This window comes from Cebus imitator, unplaced genomic scaffold (genome assembly GCF_001604975.1).
Source record: "Cebus imitator isolate Cc_AM_T3 unplaced genomic scaffold, Cebus_imitator-1.0 Scaffold217, whole genome shotgun sequence".
Taxonomy (NCBI): Eukaryota; Metazoa; Chordata; class Mammalia; order Primates; family Cebidae; genus Cebus; species Cebus imitator.
In genome coordinates, this window is record NW_016107532.1 from 1,848,286 (window position 1) to 1,860,933 (window position 12,648).

The window sequence follows — 12,648 nt, forward strand, 5'->3', positions numbered from 1 at the left end:
ATCTATCAGGTAATACTACCCAATAAAAATACATAAGTATAAAGGGGAAAAGCCATTCAATTTACAGTAGAAAAGTAAATGCTGAAAAACACCAAGGAAACTGGTCTAAATTCTTCCAGTCCCTCTCAAACATACGTAATGTTTTTAACTTTTATTTTTATTTCTTTATTTTTGAGATGGAGTCTCACTCACTCTTCTGCCCACGCTGGAGTGCAGTGAAGCAATCTCAGCTCACTGCAACCTCCACCTCCCAGGTTCAAGGGATTCTCCTGCCTCAGCCTCCCAAGTAGCTGGGATTACAGGTGTGTCACCAAGCCCAGCTAATTTTTGTGCTTTTAGTAGATATGGCATTTCCATTACATGAATACACAATGGTGTATACCACAATTTATTTATACATTCTGTGGATGAATATCATGTTGTTTTCTTTCTCCGTTTTTGCCATTAAGATCAGTGCTGCCGTGAACATTCCTGAATATGTTTCCTGGTACTTAAGTGCAAGAGATTTTCTAGGATTTATAGCTATGAATAGTATTTCTAAACCATGGGATGTGCAAACTTTACAAGATACTACATATTGTTTTCCAAAGTGGTTTTACCACTTTCACCATATTTACCAATACTTAGATTAACATATTTCTTAGTTTTTCTCAATTTAGTGGATATAAAAATGTATCTCATGAGCCAGTCATGGTGGCTTGTGCCTGTAGTTCCAGCTACTCAAGAAGCTGAGGTGAGAGGTTTGCTTGAGCCCAGGAGTTGGAGGCCAAAAGATCTGTCTTTATAAGGTAGTCAAAATTATCAATCTTTTCCAGTTTCTTGTTTTCTATCTTTAAAAATCCTTCCTAAGTCAGAACATTTTTCTTCTATTTGTTTTCTAAAACTTAGTTTCACACCTGGAAATTTTAATCGAATATGGTGTGAGACAGGCATCTAACTCTATTCTTACCATTTGAATAAGTAATTATTTCAGTACCATTTATTAAATGGTCCTCCTTTCCCCAGTGACCCACCAATTTATCATACATATTGCCATGTATGTTTGTGGATATGTTTGGAAGTTCCTTATCGTGTCCCATTGGTAAATTTCTCTATCCCTGTGCCATTCTCATACTCATTTAATCACTATAGCTTTATAAGGAGTGTTTATACCCAGGAGAGCAAATTCCCCCCCCAACCCTAACCCCAACACACACATATTTCCATAAATGTTCTTCTTCAGGAATGCTTTAGCTATTCTTAGCCTTTGGTCATTCATATAAATATTAGAATTAGCTTACAGAAAAGTCAGGGTTTTATTAGAATTGTTTTGAATAAATAAGTTAGAGAATTGACAGTCTTGGGTCTCTGAATCCACAAATATGGAATACCTGCTTATTTATCTAGATTTTAATGTCTTCACAAAGTCTTATTTTCTCTATATAGGTATTATACAACTTAGATTTGTTCCTTTTTTTACTTCTTATTATGTAAAAAAAATATATACAAAATAGAAAGATAGGGTAATATGTTTATGTACTCTCTCTAGCATCAACAATTATCAACTCACAGACATTATTATTTCACCTATAACCCCCATCTCCTGTCTAGCCACTCTCACCCTTTCCCTTTAGAAGAGCTGCTGCTAGGTTATATGGGCACAGATACTCAAAACTGATATACCTTCATTGTGAATTGTAGGCTTTGACATAATAATGAATCCTTATTTCCCCCATTTAATGCTTTTCAGATAGCATTAAAGAAGAATGATTTCTACTTTGTCAGATAGCAATATCACAAATTCTGCTTTCTTTTTGTTTGCCTTAGACTACTTAAAAAATAAATTTAAACATTTTTTAATTAAAAAGACTATTAATACTGGTCATTTCTAAATAATGGCCTTTTGAGTGTTTTGTTGTACTTTTGAGTATTTTCATAATTTTGTATTAATTTAATTTTTCATAATAAAAACATGAGTCATTTTTCTAAGGAAAAAAATAACAAGTTAACCCTCCTTCCAGATGTGTTAACACACTTTGCCTAAAAATATATCACTCACCACCAGCTTCAATCAATTCTGTGATCTTCTTAAATTCTGGCTTAGAAAGGTAAATACCAAAATTCTGAAGACAAGTATTTAGATCCTCATAATCCACATTTTTATCTTTAATTTTATCAATGGCTTTAATGACACCAGGCAACGCTAAAAATAAAGGAGTATGCTAATAAGAATTAAATATAAGTAAAAATAAATACCACTAATAAGATGAATTTTAGTTCTAACACTAAATTAACGAAAATATAAATCACTTCAGCAGTGTTATATACTAAAAGCACCTAGTATTTGCTAGCACAATAGGGTGACTGTAGTCAAAAATAAGTTGTACATTTAAAAATAACTATGAGTATAATTGGATTGTTTGTAACACAAAGGATAAATGCTTGAGGTGATGGATATCTCATTTACCCTAATGTGATTATTATGCATTGCACACCTATATCAAAATATTTCATGTAACTCGTAAATATATATACCTACTACGTACCCACAAAAATTAAAAATATAAAATAAAATAAAAGGATTATTGAGTTTCAACTAAACACCAAAATTGGTTCCAGCAAAAAACACATGATCATCTCAATAAATGCAGAAACAGCACTTGACAAAATACAACGGGAATTAATGATAACAACTCTCAATAAGCTAGGAAAAGTAGAGAACTTTCTTGAACTGATGAAGGGCGTCTATGAAACACCCACACTTTTACACTGCTGGTGGGAGTGTACATTAGTTCAACCATTGTGGAAGACAGTGTGGCAATTCCTCAAGGACCTAGAAATAGAAATTCCATTTGACCCAGCAATCCCATTACTGGGCGTATACCAAAAGGATTGTAAATCGTTCTATTATAAGGACACATGCACATGTATGTTCATTGCAGCACTGTTTACAATAGCAAAGACTTGGAACCAACCCAAATGCCCATCAATGATAGACTGGACAAGGAAAATGTGGCACATATACACCATGGAATACTATCCAGCCATAAAAAACAATGAGTTCATGTCCCTTGTAGGGACATGGATGAATCTGGAAACCATCATTCTCAGCAAACTGACACAAAAACAGAAAATCAAACACTGCATGTTCTCACTCATAGGCAGGTGTTGAACAAATGAGAACACATGGACACAGGGAGAGAAGCATCAAACACTGGGTTCTGTGGGGGTGGGGTGTGCACTGGGGAGGAACAGCAGGGGATGGGGAGGGTGGGGAGGGGTAACATGAGGCGAAATGCCAGATATAGGTGATGGGGGGATGGAGGCAGCAAACCATATTGCAATGTATGTACCTATGCAAAAATCCTGCATGATCTGGACATGTACCCCAGAACCTAAAGTACAATAAATATTAAAAAAAAAATTTTAAAATATATTATGCAAAGTGAAGAAGGCCAGGTACAAAAAACTATACTATTATACAATTTCATTTAAATTTAAATGTCAAAAATAGGCAAATTTGTAGGGACAGGACGTACATGCAGATAAATAGTTGTCTGGGAATGGAAGTGTGGATTAACTAAAAATGGGCATGAGAGAATAAACAGGAGTGATAGAAATGTTATAAAATTGGATTGTGTCCACTTCTGAATATATACTAAAAAGAATTAAAAGCAGGAGCTTAAAGAGATATTTGCATACCATGTTTACAGCAGCACTATTCCCAGTACCAAGAGGTAGAAGCAACCTAAATGTCCATTAACTAATAAACAAACAAAATGTGCTATATACATATAACAGACTATTAATTAGCTTTTTAAAACAATTAAATTCTAACACATGCTACAAATGGATAAATCTTGAGGATATTATGCTAAGTGAAATAAGTCAGTCACAAAAAGACAAATACTTATGATTCCTCCCAGGTATCTAGAATAGTAAAATTCATAGAAATAGAAAATAAAATGGTGGTTGCCAGAGGCTGAATGGGAACTTGTGTTGCAAGATTAAAAAGTTGTGGAGATTGGTTGCTAATTCAATAGCTGATGCTATTGAAATGATTAAGAAGGTAAATTGTATGGTATATGTTATTCACCACAATTAAAAATAAAATTAAAAATTAAAAAATAGCACAACGGGGGAAAAATCATCAGGTATGACCAAGACATTTATACTTCACAAGAATAACAATAGAACAATGACTGAGTTGGTGAATGATGGTTACATGAAGCATTCAAGAAATCTATTTGCTTACAAACCAAACATAAAGAAACATTTATTTAAAAGAAATCTATTTGCTAATATTGTCTTCAAGAAATCCAGACATTTCAGCACGTACATCCATCAGAAATGATAAATTACAATGCAGCTTTTAACATAAGTCTCCTCATGTAAGTATAAAAGGAAATCTCTTGCTTTGTACTTTTTTCCTTATCTGGATAATTTTTTTGGAAAGAGACAAAAAGCTAATCTTTCTTTTTTAGCATATGTATAAACAGAAAAAAATAAAACAGCAAGCCTTAATATCTTTCATTTCTCATTTTAATCTTACTAAAAAGTATTTAATCATTAAAAAATTGCAAGCAAAAAAAGGTATTGTGGTAACAGCTGTACAACTCAATAAATTTAAAAAAATCAGTGGATGAGTGAATTTTATGTACATAAATTATAACTTGATAAAGCTGTTTTTAAAACTGTTCCATATCAAAGGTGAACCAAACCAGTATTTCATTCAAACAAGTCCATTGAAAAAAAATAGAAGCCAAATCACCCATCAATTCCTAATCAATGTGGCTAATTACCTATTTGATCTCCTCATTATCATTATTACCATACATTTATGCAGCACTCTTCAGCTTGCAAAATTCACATGACAACTCTGTGAGGTAAACAAGTTAGCTATTATTACCCTGACATAGCTAGTTTTAAAAAACTGGCAATTGACTTGCCTAAGAATAACAGGACTATTAAGTATCCATCAAAAAGCAAGCCCAGTTTTATTGAACCTAATTCTTCTCAACACATTGCTCTTTCCTCTAAATCATTTTAAAACAAATTTCCTACTTACTATTGCATCCAGGAACACTTTGCTCCTTGGCGACAGCACTTATAAAGTCATCTAACTTCACCATTCCATTTTCTGTTTTTAAAAAAAGAGTTTAGATTATACATTCTGGTGTATTTTTGTATAAAGGTAAATTTACATTTTAATACAACTCTGTGTGTGTGTGTGTGTGTGTGTGTGTGTGTGTGTTAGATCTTATGTTTAAGTCTTCAATCCATCTGGAGTTAATTTTAGTGTAAGGTGTCAGGAAAGGGTACAGTTTCTGCTTTCTGCACACTGCTAGCCAGTTATCCCAACACCATTTATGAAACAGGGAATCCTTTCCCCATTGCTTGTTTTTCTCAGGTTTGTCAAAGCTTAGATGGCTGTAGATGTGTGGCATTGCCTTCAATGCCTCTGTTCTGTTCCATTGGTCTATATCACTGTTTTGGAACCAGTACCGTGCTGTTTTGATTACTGTAGCTTTCCAATACAACTACTTTTAAAACTTACTTGATACTTCATTTCATCATCCTATTTCTTCTTCATATCATGTCTCTTATGATAGTTCTTTCTAGATCATGTCAGTTCATTTCAACAATTATTGAGAGCTTCTTAGTACCAAGAATCATGCTAGGTACCGAGAATACAAAAATAAGAAAGACACAATCCCTGCTTTTTCAATATCTATTGCATGCAAAGGACTGGGTTAAATAACAATTCCTTAACAGATACAGGAAAAAAGAAAGATGTCCATATAGACAGACCATGAGAGAGTTAAGGAGTCTATTTCATACCACCTTGAAAACCCACTCACTATGCTATCCATTAAGACACCTTAACAATACTAACCAACCCTGACAGAACCAAGTATTCCCATCCCTATCTCCCTAGTATTAGTGTGGTCCAATGTTTTACCTACTTTTAGATATAAAACCTCAGAGTGATCATGTCAATTTTGATAAGCAGCAAAAAGGGCCTAATAATTTAAGTGCCACCACTCTTTATATATTTTTTAATTGAATCTTCTTTCAGATTTGCCTTAGCTAAGAAATTGTACCCAGATTCTGAGGATTCACTTCTAATTGTTATTCTGAAATCAGTCTTTCCCCAAAATATCTCCTCTTTCCTCTCCTCAATTGAACTTCTGTTGTGGAAAAGTCTTAGTTACTGATAAAAACAACTTCTCTAGTATAAAAACCCTTCCTAGAAACTTAAACTCTGCCTTTAGTTTAGGCTGGTGACTGGGGTATGTCATTCAACATCTAAATGTTAACTGCATAGCTTAATTGTTAAGCATCACTGGACCTAATTCTCCCTGTATTTTGTAATCTCCAATTACTAATCTTTGGACTCTTGGGCTATTTGCTTAGAAATTTCTGTACCCCTTAGATGTTGTGGTCTTACTGTCTGAACCTCGCTACAACCAGATCAATTTCCCCAGTACCACCCTACTATTAATAGCCACAGCTAGGGATAGTGATAAAGAGCTTTACTGAAATGATTTGGAACTATGAAAGGCCTATACCCTCCAAACCCATTCATTTGGTCAGAACTTACAGGAATTTTTTTTTTTTACTATTTTCCATTTTTATATCTGAATTTTCTTTAGAATGGCCCATTCTGTCCCATTTCTAATTTCTAATTGAGAGGAATTCCTCCAATATTTAATACTATCCCATAAAATATCTAATTTTCTCAGAAACTTCAGTGTTATCAGTCTCTCACCATTTCTAGTAGTGTCTGTCACAATCTTCTGGGATTCTTTATCTAATAAAGCAATTCCTATTGAAGGTAAAATAGACTGAAGTCCTTCTGCAGCAAAGTAATTTTCTTGAGGTTCACTGACAGCTTCAGGAAAGTTTTCTAAATATACAAAATGAGAAGACTATTAGGCAACCGGATTTATGTGTCAAAATGAATAATTAATACTCAAAAGCTTTAGAAATCAGAGAACAAGTTTTATCTATTTTATATTACCTTATAGATTTTACAGGACTGCTTATCTCTCCATATCTTTGTTATATATTATATTTAATCTCTCTCTTATAGCTCAAACACAGAACTGTCTTAACATTCTATAAACATTGATAAACTACTTGTTTGGAGGAACAGCCTGTTCCAGTGGCCCAGCCAATGCTGCTTACTTCTGATTAAAATTAATGGAGCCAGGCATGGTGGCTCACACCTGCAATCCAAGCACTTTAGAAGGCTGAGTTAGGTGGGTCATTCAAGGTCAAGAGTTTGAGACTTGCCTGGCCACCATGGTGAAATCCTGACTCTACTAAAAATACAAAAATTAGCCAGGCATGATGGTACATGTCTGTAGTCCCAGCTACTCTAGAGGCTGAGGTGGGAGGATCACTTGAACCCAGAAAGCAGAGGTCACAGTGGGCTATCGCACCCTGCACTGTAGCCTCTGTGTGTGTGTGTGTGTGTGTGTGTGTGTGTGTGTGTGTGTGTGTAAAATTAATGAGTCCAAGAAATAAAAAAAACGAAGTGTTTTGTTTAAATTGAAGAATTCCAAACAAAAATGTAGAGTCCTTTACCTTCCCATTAATTTACTCTACCATGTTTTCAGTTCATAATCTTCAAAAAATAAATCTTAGAAGCAAATAGACATGGACATCATGAGCTTCTTACTATGATGCACTGACATGGGTACAATATCACTTCTGAGGTAATCTGACCAAAACGTACAAACTGAATTTATTTGTGAAGGAATAAAAGAAAAATCCAAAACGAGGAGCATCATATAAGGCAACTAGTCAATATTCTTCAAAGGTGCCAAGGTCATGAAAGATTGAGGAACCATCCCAGCTTGAAGGAGACTAAGGACAAGTGACAGCTAAATGTAATGGGTAATTCTGGATTAGATCCTGGAATTCAAAAAGAACATTCATGGAACAACTGACAAAATTTGAATAAGGTCTGTAGCTCAGTAAGTAGTATTGCATCAGTGTTAATTTCCTGGTTTAGATCATGTACTATGGTTATATAATATCTTAATATTTGAGAAAACTTGATAGAGAGTACAAACATATGGAAATGTTTGTACTATTTTTGTGCCTCTTAAGAATGTAAAATTATTTAAAAATGAAAAGTTAGAATTGCTTTAATGTAAATCATAAGGCAGTCATATTCCATAAAAGCTCAATTACCATCAATTTGTTTTGGGAAGTTATGCCAGAGAAACTATTTCATACTTCTCTATATTCGGAGCATTAAGTATGGCAGGGGTAGGTGACATTATTTTATTTTAGTTACACAAGAAAGGTAGATATTATTTTCTTCTGATGGCCTCTTCTACCCATGTCTGTCTGCTGTTTCATTATTCTTTTAACCCAAGGTTTTAATTCTTATTGAAATAAAAAGAACTCCCAGAAATACAAATGAGGCACAAAGTAGCAGAAAGGGCATTGGTAAAGGAATCAGAATCAGGATGATCATCACTGTGCCTCCTTAATAGATCACATTTTTTCCCATTGAGTTATTTGAATTATGCATTAACATACGAATCACAGATTTTTCACTAAACAATCATTTTATCTATTACATTAAATACTAAATATAATACAAAGGTTAGTAAGTTTTTTTTACAGAATAAATATGACTTAAGTAACTTCAGCAGAGGACTACAAGGAGGGAATGTTTAATTGGGTTCCACATACAGTGTTTCTGTGATGAAAGTAGCACAGGGAGAGAAAATATCTTGGTTGGGAAACCATTGCTCATCTTTGAGAAAACTCTTACAGACTTGGAGACCTAGATACACAATATAATTTTTTCCTAATATTCTTCTTCCATAAGAGATAATACCTGAAGTACTATGAATATGATATATTTAAATTACAGCACTCTGAGCAAAAATTTCACGTAGATTTCCTACTTGTTTAAACATTTAATAAATTACAAAATAAACATTTCCAAAAGATGCCAGGCCTTGTACTTTCTAGGGAATGTTAATGACTCTAATTATTAATCACTGAACAAGCTTCTCAGGAAAAGTTAAGCTCCTCCCTAAAGGGGGCATCTGGAAAGGAATTATCATCAAAGTCACAATATTATATCCATTGGTCTATGTGTCAGAAGTGGCAAGCTGGACGGGTGGCTCATGCCTGTAATCACAGCACCTTGGGAGGCCAAGATGGGAGCACTGCTTGGGGCCAGGAGCTCAGGACCAGCCTTAGTAACATAGTAGGACATGGTCTCTACAAAAAAAAAAAAGTTAGCTGGGTGTGGTGGCATATGCCTATGCTCCCAGCTATGTGGGAGGTTGAGGACATAGGAGGATCATTTGAGCACAAAAGGTCAAGGCTGCAGTGAGCCAGGATTATGCCACTACACTCCAGGCTGGGTGACAGAGTGAGATTCTGACTCAAAAAAATAAATAACAAATAAACATACAATTCAGTGGCATTAATCACATTTACAAAGTTGTGCCACCATCACTACTGTACATTTCCAGAATTTTTGCCTAGGCATGGTGGTTCATGCCTGTAATCCCAGCAGTTTGGGAGGCCAGCGCAGGAGGATTGCTTGAGGCCAGGGATTTGAGACCAGGCTGGGTAACCCTATCTCTATAAATAATTTTTAAATTTTTTTTAAAAAAAAGAAGTGATGGTTACCCAAGGTATTAGCAATTGAAATGCTTGTAACTATCTAATAATTAATTCATTCTATTTATTTCTGAGATGATTGAAGAACTCAAGAACCTAGATTTTTACTTACCCAGAGCATTAAGTGCAGTTTTTTCCATAGATGAAACTTGTTTTAGGAGGCTGGAACAATTTCTCACAGCTGACTTCTGAAGTTTTGGGATACTAGAAATACTACTTTTATCCAGAGACTTAATGAGGCTTGCACTACTCTTCAAGCTTTGTGGTTTAGACTTTGAGTCATGAATTTCACCCTTCTCTGATTGTTTTTTAAAGTTTATGCCATTCTTTGAATATGGTTCTTGGACTCCTGCATTACTGCTGCCTACCCCATCCAGAAATTTTCTTATTTCCCAAGCATTTTTTGATCTTTTAGATTCAAGGCCACCAGTCTCCTCCATAATTTTGCTAGAATATTGGTGGCTTTTTTTATTTAACTTTTTGGATATTGAAGGTTCTGGGAGTTTAGAAGACAAACTGTTTTTCTTCTTACATTGTAGATAGCATCCTGCTACACTTGATAACTTTCTGTCTGAAGTAATTTCATCCAAAGTTGATCCCTCTGTAATTGCTAAATAAGAGAAACATACAATTATTTCATTTACCTGTATAATTTGCAATTCATTTCAAAAACAACAACTAAACCCTCATGAAAGCTATTCAAAACATTATCAGTTGCTTAAACATATAAAACAAATGGAAAAAATTAAAGAACTGACAGTAAAAAGATTGGACTATTAACTAGGTCAAATTTAATGTGCTGCTTTAATATATTTAAGTATTCCCATCCAAAGCTATTTAAAGTTACACTGAAACTAAAATGATAGTCTAATGAAGCATATGGTTCTCATTCCCCACTCCTTCCCAATTGACAAAGATAATAGATTAATAAGCTAATACAGATGGAAATTCCTTACTTATAAAAGTACAGAACTGTGAGGAAAGGGGAGATTTTATTTATAAAATTAGAATCTAAGTAATTACTCTCTTAAATACTCTTGGTATTTGTGGAGGAAAAAATAACTTCATATGTAAAATAACATCTTTAGAAAAATATTAACACAATGCCCCAGACTAGGACTTCATTTACAAAATTCATCTGATGGTTCAGAATATTATCTTACATTTTAATAACACATTTTAAAGTATTTCGAATGTTATAATATTTGATCCTCAAAAGAACTCTATGAGACTGTCAAGCTCCCAAGCTCAAAAAAGAAAAAACTAATTAGACTTCAACAGAGCAGCAGTGTAATTTCAACTATGAAGAAATTTTGCCTAGAGGAAATAAAAACATTTCTTATCTTAGACTCTATGAGAATAAACAATTATATGAAAATATTTGAATATTAAAGTCTGGAAATATTTAAATATTGTGGTATATATGTATCTTTAAGTGCTATCTATCAAAGAAATAGGTTAGTGAATGGGTGAAAATATAATATTTGACACTTCTGATTTAGGCTTTTGGACCACACCAAATAGCCTACCCAGAATCTCTGGATGGGCTGACTGTATAAGGGCTTTGCCAGTCCTTGAAATGTAGGGACATGAACATAAGGCAACAAGAAACATGAAAAACCAAGAAGACAAAATACCATCCAAAGAGTACAATAATCTCCTGACAGTTGACCCCAAAGAAATAAAGATATAGAAACTTCCTGACAGAATTCAAACTAATTGTCTAGAGAAAGTTCAGGGAATAAAATAAATGACATGCAGAGAAAAAAATTCAATGGAATCAGGAAAACAATAAATTACCAAAAATAGAATTTTACAGAGACCCTGAAATTACACAAAAGAAAATAAATAAAAATCAAGACCTGAAAAGCGTAATGAAAGAAATAGAAAATACAATAGAGAACATCAACAGCATAATTGATCAAGCACAAGAATGAATCTGTGAACCTGAAGGAAAACTATTTGAAAATGTATAGTCTGAGGAGGATAAAAGAAAAAAAAAGAATGAAAAATAACGAGGAAAGCTTACAAGGTTTATGGAACAGCGTCCAAAGAGAAAATGGTCAAGTTATAAGAGTTTAAGAAGGAGAAGAGAAAGACAAAAGAGTAGAAAACTTACATAAAGAAGAATAGAAAACAGTTCAAATTTGGGCAAGTTACGTAAATATCCTGGTACAAGAAGGCCAAATGCCTCCAATCAGATCAATTCAAACAAGAACTACACAAAGACATATTATAATCAAACTGTCAAATATCAAAAACAAAAGGAAGAGTCTGAATATAGCAAGAGAAAAGTAAATGACACATACATTCCAATAAGGACAGCAAATTTCTCAGCAGACACCTTATAGGTTCACAGAGAATGGGACAATATATTCAAAGTACTGAAGGAAATAAACTGCCAGCCAATAATACTGTACCTAGAAAAACTGTCCTTCAGAAATGAAGATGAGATAAAGATTTTCCCAGACAAAAGCTGAAAGAGTTCATCCCCCAGATTTGTCTTACATGAAATGTCAAAAAGAGTTCTTCAAGTCAAAATAAAAGAATGTTGATTAGTAACACAAAAACATATAAATGTATAAAACTCACTGGTAAAAGTAAGTACACAGTCAAAATCAGAATAGACTAATACTGTAATGGTGGCCTACACTTCACTTACATAGTATGAGGGTTAAAAATAATAAAAGCTACAATGATTTGTTAACGGAAACAATATAAAAATCTGTAAATTGTGACATCAAAAATCTTTAATGCAGGAGAGATGAGATAAAAGCATTGTTTGTTTGTGCAAGCAAAGTTAATTTGCTATCAGCTTAAAATTGCCTGTCATAACTACAAGATATTTTGTAAGCTTCAGCATAGCCACAAATACACAGTAAATACACAAAAGATAAAAAGTAAAAAAAAAAAAAGCTACAATGATTTGTTAACGGAAACAATATAAAAATCTGTAAATTGTGACATCAAAAATCTTTAATGCAGGAGAGATGAGATAAAAGCATT

At 33.7% G+C, this 12,648-nt stretch overlaps 1 protein-coding gene across 5 annotated transcripts in view; it reads right to left on the bottom strand.

Moving 5' to 3' along the window:
• Window positions 1-12,648, bottom strand: part of EFCAB13 (EF-hand calcium binding domain 13) — a 181,261-nt gene that overhangs the window by 126,285 nt on the left and 42,328 nt on the right. For all 5 annotated transcript variants that reach the window (XM_037745972.1, XM_037745973.1, XM_037745971.1 and 2 more), the window contains 4 exons: window positions 9,755-10,252; window positions 6,752-6,889; window positions 5,048-5,119; window positions 2,039-2,182 (listed from right to left, as the gene is read on the bottom strand). In XM_037745972.1, coding sequence (XP_037601900.1) covers window positions 2,039-2,182; window positions 5,048-5,119; window positions 6,752-6,889; window positions 9,755-10,252 — 852 coding nt within the window. The remainder of the gene's footprint in view (window positions 1-2,038; window positions 2,183-5,047; window positions 5,120-6,751; window positions 6,890-9,754; window positions 10,253-12,648) is intronic.